This window comes from Heteronotia binoei, chromosome 18 (genome assembly GCF_032191835.1).
Source record: "Heteronotia binoei isolate CCM8104 ecotype False Entrance Well chromosome 18, APGP_CSIRO_Hbin_v1, whole genome shotgun sequence".
Taxonomy (NCBI): Eukaryota; Metazoa; Chordata; class Lepidosauria; order Squamata; family Gekkonidae; genus Heteronotia; species Heteronotia binoei.
Genome location: NC_083240.1, coordinates 40,151,068 through 40,157,410, shown reverse-complemented (window position 1 = coordinate 40,157,410; position 6,343 = coordinate 40,151,068). Strand labels below are relative to the sequence as shown.

The window sequence follows — 6,343 nt, the reverse complement described above, 5'->3', positions numbered from 1 at the left end:
ACCCACCCGGATTTGAGGGAATGCTAAAAGAAAAGGCTAAGAAATGGAAAGCCTGGGTGGCAGAGTGCGAGGCAAGGGAGAAGGAGGCTGAAGCCAAGCGTCTGAAAGAGCTGGCTGAACAGGAACACGATGATGTGTTTTACAATCATGATGAGTTCCTGAACGAATTCCGGAAAGGGTTCCGAGCTACGTAAATATGAACTGTAATGTTGCTGGTGGACATGTATGTAAACTGTGTAAAGTGTTTGGGTATACTGGGTTTAAATAGATTAGGAGGTGTGTTGGAGCAAGAATCTACATAAACCCAGTCTGACAGCTACAGTATGACAGCTGGTGATCTAGCTGCCAGGCTAGGTCACAGTGACCTGATCAGCAGACCGGCTTGAGCCGGCAGAAGCCAAGTGATGCAATCTGCTGAGTCAGCACGGCCAGGATTGGCTGCTTGGACTATATATGATCTGTGTGTGCATCACACAGGTCTCTCCCTGTGAGATGGTGGTTAGGCGAAGCACTTTGTCCGTGGAGGTGATATTGTATAGACTGCACAAGAGAGCACTTGTTGTGTATATATGTTAATACACCTTTTGGCACTAGTTGCACGTGTCTGCCTGATTTTCTTTCCTGAAGCCCTGTGTCGGGCAAGTCATCTCCCTCACTCTGCTACTCCCGCTCCGACAGAAACTACCCAGCCTGCTTAGTTAAGAGAAACTGAAGTGAACAGTGACTCATGAATGTCCTTCCCCTGCCACAAACGTTGTTAGTCTTCAAGGTGCTCCTTTCTAAGAGAACCAGTGTAGTATAGTAGTCAGAGTGTCAGACCAGGAACTACGAGATTCATATTCGAATCCCCACTCTGCCATGGCAAGCTTGCTTGTGTGACCTTGGGCCAGTCCCACACTCACTTCCTAGCCTACCTCGCTGGGCTGTTGTGAGTATAAAATAAAGTAAAATAAATGCATTGTCATCAGGATTGTCGCAGAGGGCTGTCATACCCTTCAGTCTGCTGGCCTTTTGCAATGTCTTTGCTGACATAAGGAAACTTTTGGAGTTATTTAAGGAACGCATGACTCCAGACCTTTCCTAGTGCAGTCTTGCACTGGCTTTCCCGGCAGCTGTTCAGTCAGTCAGATTTTATTTGTATCCCGCCCTCCCCGACCAAGCGGCCAGGGCGGCTAACAGCAAAACTCAATGTATACATTATACAATAAATAGCATTTAACTATAATTAATTTTCAAGGCGAAAGGCCAATCATCTGAATGTTGCAAAAGGGGAGGGGGGGGACCTACTTTCCCTCTACACGTACATGTATCCTCCAACAAGCCAACTAAAGCTCCGTCCTAAATGCTGCAAGAGCCCGACAAGGAGCATGCGCGCTACTCCTCTCTTGTACTCCCGCAGAAATGCGCCGGAGGTACCCAACCGCGTCCCGTTGAGTGGCGCATGCGCTTTCGCATTGACCGGCGGCACGGCTGCGCAGGCGCGCTAGGGAAGCTGGCTGGTCAAGTTCTCTCCCCCGCCCCCCCTTTCCCGTGCTCGCAACCGTGAGGCGGGATGAGGAGAGCCCGTTAAGAGCCCGCTCGCTCGCGCCTTTTAAATTTTTACCTCAGGAGGACGTCGTCGGTACGGCTGGGGGCTGCCGTTAACTGCGAGGGGGGTGTGCGACTTTCCCTCTCCCCCCATCGCCGTTTCCCCCCCGAAGAGCTCCCGAAGGAGAGAGGGGCGCCTGGGAGGGCCCCGGCGGGGAAGCGTCGGCGCCATGGACGAGCAGAGCGTGGAGGTGAAGGAGTGAGGCGTGGGCCTGGCGGGCGGGGGGTGTTGGGGGAAGGTCCTCTCCTCCTTTAATTTAGTAATCTGATTTTCCCCTTTATACCCCGCCCTATCCCGCAGGTGGGCTCCGGGCGGCTTACAACGTCATCAAACCAGCGGTCCCCCGACCTTTTGGCCGGTTTTGTGGAAGGCGGTTTTTCCCATGGGGGGGGGGGGACGACGGTGGTTTCGGGGCGATGCCCCCCTGCGCTTCCTCTCTGTCTGCTCGGCGTCCCGGTTAAGCGGGCGGATCCTTACCTGGGTTCGATCCCCGCCTCCTCTGCAAGGGGGCTCTGGGCGGCTGGCAGCGTTATGAGCCTTACAAAAAACATGAAGCAAACCACCTCCGGACCAGATAATATCATAATTACGGAAGTAACAAAGACCACGGGGTGGCTGCCTGTCATTTTATCTTCCATTTCTGCATCTTTCTCCTCTAAAATGGGCAAGGATGAGACCATGACTGGGTGCCTGAGGAGTGACTGAGGGCCCGGCTCGGAGGTTGCCATAGCGCAGGACTCCTCCTGGGTCCCGTCCTCCTCCGCTTCCGGCTTCCCAAGGTTGGGGTGGGGGGGGGGGCTTCTTGAAAACCGGAGCTCCCGGGGGAGTGGAAAGCAGTGGACTCGGGGGGTATCTATTGTCATGGCGGGGCTTAGAGGCTCAGCTCCCCCCCCCCCCCCAGTGTAAACTGGCTCAGGTGCCACTGTCCCTCTGGCCCTCACCCTCCTCCGTGGGCTGCTAGGCGGCATAGGCAGGGGCTCTGCTTGGTGATGGCCCCAAGACCTGCTTTTTCTTGGGATCACGAGCAATGGTCCCTCTAAGCTGTGAGCAAAAATGCTACTTTGTGAGCTACTGGCTGCATTAAAGTTGTGAGCGACTGCATAAATTAGACCTGCTTTCTCTTGGGATCATGAGCGATGCTCCCTCTAAGCTGCAGAGTTTTGTGAGCCAAAATGTTACTTTGTGAGCTCCTGGCATTAAAGTTGTGAGCTATTGCATAAATTAGACCTGCTTTCTCTTGGGATCATGAGCAGCCCTCCCAGCCCCACCCACCTCACAGGGTGTCTGTTGTGGGGGGAGAAGATATAGGAGATTGTAAACTGCTCTGAGACTCTGATTCAAAGAGAAGGGCGGGGTATAAATCTGCAATTCTTCATCTTCTTCAATACTCCCTCTAAGCTGCAGAGTCCTGTGAGCAAAAATGCTACCTTGTGAGCTGCTGCATAAATTAGTTTACTCTGGAGCCATTTTTCCTGAGCTAAGACAAAAATGTATGAGCTGGAAGCTAAAAAACCTGTGATCTAGCTCACACTAAGCTTAGAGGAAACACTGATCATGAGCATTATAAGCAAGGTGGGGGCGGGGGGAACACCCTGTTCCTTGTAGGCACCGCCACCATCCCTTCAGTTGCAGTAGTTTGGTATGTTACTCTTAGGACATAGCAACAAGGAGATCATTTGGGGTAATAACAGAGAGAAGAAGGATTGAGAATAAGGATGGAAGGATTAAAACAAGAACCCATTAAGAGAGTGGTAGGAAAGGGATTGGAAGTTGCTATGGCCGGGCTCCACAAATCTAGGAGGCCATGGTGCTTAGCAATTTCATTGCTGCACCTAGTATTTTCAGCAGTCGAATTTATTGTCATGCCTCCTGTCTTATGACATAAAAATGTGTGTGTATGAAGTTTCTTCTGTTGCTTATTTGTGTACTTCACACCACTCAGTGACGGTGAATGAATTCATTTCTTAAACAGTTGTGCTCTGTACTGTCTCCACTATTTAATTAAATGCAGCCTTTAAGATGAGATTATCAGAAATTGAGAAGCTGAGTGAGAGGTTAGCTTTCTGCTGTGGTGATAAACTACCGAGGTTATATCATACTTATTTATTTATTTTTCATATATTTTAATAATAAATTAAGAGTTTAAGGATTGCATTTTGTGAGATCAGTGACTAGAAAGTATGGTCATTAAAATGCAAATCCCTGAAGGGTGGAAATGAATCTGGCTCCTACATTTTTGTGCTGGCTCCTAGAACCAAGGAAAATTTGTTGAGACCAATGCTGTTGTGGTGTTATGATTCCTGTGCACTAATCAGAGAACAACATGCATCTCTGTTGCTGCCTGCAAGAGGAAAGGGCCAGTGCTACTTGCCTTCTGGAAGTGCCTGCACGCTACTTTGGGATCGGAGCTTCTGAGTCTTTCAGCAGAATGGAAGCTCAAAGATGGCTGCTTGAAAAGTATTTGGTGCAGGCTGGATTTGACCCAAATATAGCTATGCCCCCCAAACCCCAAATCTACATTCCTACTGTTTAGGTACTCTTCTTCATATTTTCGCATATGTTTGGGAGGGACTGTGGCAGTGCTGGGTGTAGAGGCAGCATCGGGAGCTCTGGATGACATCCTTCTGACTTGCTCTATTCACCTTGCAGCCTTTGTGTGTGGGCTGGACATTCAGCTTGTACACTATCTGGTTTCTGGTTTTCTGGACTCTCCCTCTTTGTATGAAAACTGACAGACTCCACCTTAGAGATTGCATTGTCAGTTGAATTCTTCTGGGTTCTCTTTCTTGGTTAAGCACCTCTACATTTCTTGCTTGAGAAAGGGCTGAGATGTCTCTGCCTTTTGTGGTGGTGAGCTGGGGTTACCTCATTGACAGGAGGGGGCAGGGCATTATGTGATGGAGGAATAGTACATCAACTGGTCCCCTACTTGAAGGTTGTATTGTCACGAGGCTTGAATTCCAGCTTCCGTGATTGTAAATGTTGGAGTGAGTGCTCCTGTACCCAGGTGTGTTTAGTTCTGTGACACACAACAGATTAGTGTGAAAGGCACAAGTTGCAGGACTGTTTTCTGTGATGTGAAAGACTGGATTTAAAATATTTCTGAAGGCACCAAAGTCACTTTATATATGGGTAGATTGCTTCTGTCTCTAAAGGCACACTGCTGCTTATCAGAGTGGAGAATGTATCTAGGGAATATATTTAGGGTTTGTATCTAGGGAATGTATCCAGGGTTTGTATCTATACTGTGTTGGTTGTATGAATGAAGAACACAAGATAAAAAACTCTGAGATCTTCATTTGATCATCCCTATTTTTGCAGTGTCTGGTCTCATGTGACCTCTTTTCTATTTGATTTTTAAAAAATGAGATTGTGATTAAAGAAATGTTACATTTTATTAGGTTTACCACAGAGATGTTGAGACAGGAAATAGGAATGGCAATATGATCCCATATTTTGGTATCATATCTGAACCGAGAAGATGGACATTCTCCTGGTATGCAGATATGGGCTTTCTGTCTGTACAGTAGTGGTGAACAAGCCAGTGTGGTGTAGTGGTTAAGAGTGGCAGACTCTAATCTGGAGTGCTAGGTTTGGTTCCCCATTCTTCCTCCACATGAAGCCAGCTGGGTGACCTTGGGAAGTCACAGTTGTCTCAGAACTCTCTTAGTCCCACCTACCTCACAAGGTGCCTATTGTAGGGAGGGGAAGGGAATGTGATTGTAAGCAGTTTTGAGACTCTTAAGGTAGAAAAAAGCTGCTGCTTGTTCTTCTTTTGCTGCTGCTGAAGAACATCCATTCCCTTATGGGCATGTCCTTTTTAGGAAGTCTTCTGAAAGAATTTAATTTTCATTTAAGACTAGCTTTTATTGTATTCTGAATGAGTGCATTTGATTGTGAGCTCCTTTGGCTACCAGTTGAGAAGAAAATCAGTTTAAAACCAAAATAAAATTGAAAGAATTAGAAGGAATGCAATATTTGTTCTTTGAACTTGTGCAAAAGTAGGATGTATTCCACAGCCCAGGGAAGGTTTCTAGAATGTGTTCCTTCAAGAGAGTGTCTTTCAAGAAGTAAACACACAGCTGCAGACAAAGATGCTGTGAAAGATGTTTCTGATGCCAATTTGTGGGTGCTGCTCTACTTCTGTGGATGACATAAGCATCTCTTTGCTGAATTTTTTATTAGGATGAAAGTTAAAGTACCTGCTTACCGTTATGCTCTGATTACCAAACGCAAGCATAGAGTTATGAATTCGGAAGAAATGAAAACTTCAGCAGAGGTTTTTTTTTTTTTAAGTATGTTGGCAGTATTATATTTGCATGATTTTAAAGGCTAAATTTTAGGATATGCACACATAGAAGCAGGATACGACCGAGATCCATATTGTACAAGTCAGCAGGAACAAACTGGGCTGTGCATTTATGTATTCAGGGATGAGCTTATAGTATTGATATATTTATTTCGTCTTAATCATGTTTGGAATTTATTTATTTTTTTTGCAGAGCATTGCTGAAGTGTTCAGATGTTTCATTTGTATGGAGAAATTGCGGGATGCCCGCCTGTGTCCACATTGCTCCAAGCTCTGCTGTTTCAGTTGCATTCGGGTAAGCAGAGCTGGCATATGTTTCCATCTTCTGTGTATGAATGGATCAAATGAAGAAAAGGATATCTGGTGGTAGTGCCATCAAGTCACAACTGATTTATGGCAACCTTGAGGGATTTTCAAGCCAAGAGACCTTAAAGGTGGTTGGCTAT

General features: G+C 46.8%; 1 protein-coding gene across 1 annotated transcript in view; it reads left to right on the top strand.

The window, feature by feature from the left end:
- Positions 1-1,739: 1,739 nt before the first annotated feature.
- Positions 1,740-6,343, top strand: part of TRIM37 (tripartite motif containing 37) — a 51,269-nt gene continuing 46,665 nt past the window's right edge. The window contains exons 1-2 of the mRNA XM_060258815.1: positions 1,740-1,778; positions 6,091-6,192. Of these exons, the coding sequence (XP_060114798.1) occupies positions 1,758-1,778; positions 6,091-6,192 (123 nt within the window). The 5' untranslated portion in view covers positions 1,740-1,757. The remainder of the gene's footprint in view (positions 1,779-6,090; positions 6,193-6,343) is intronic.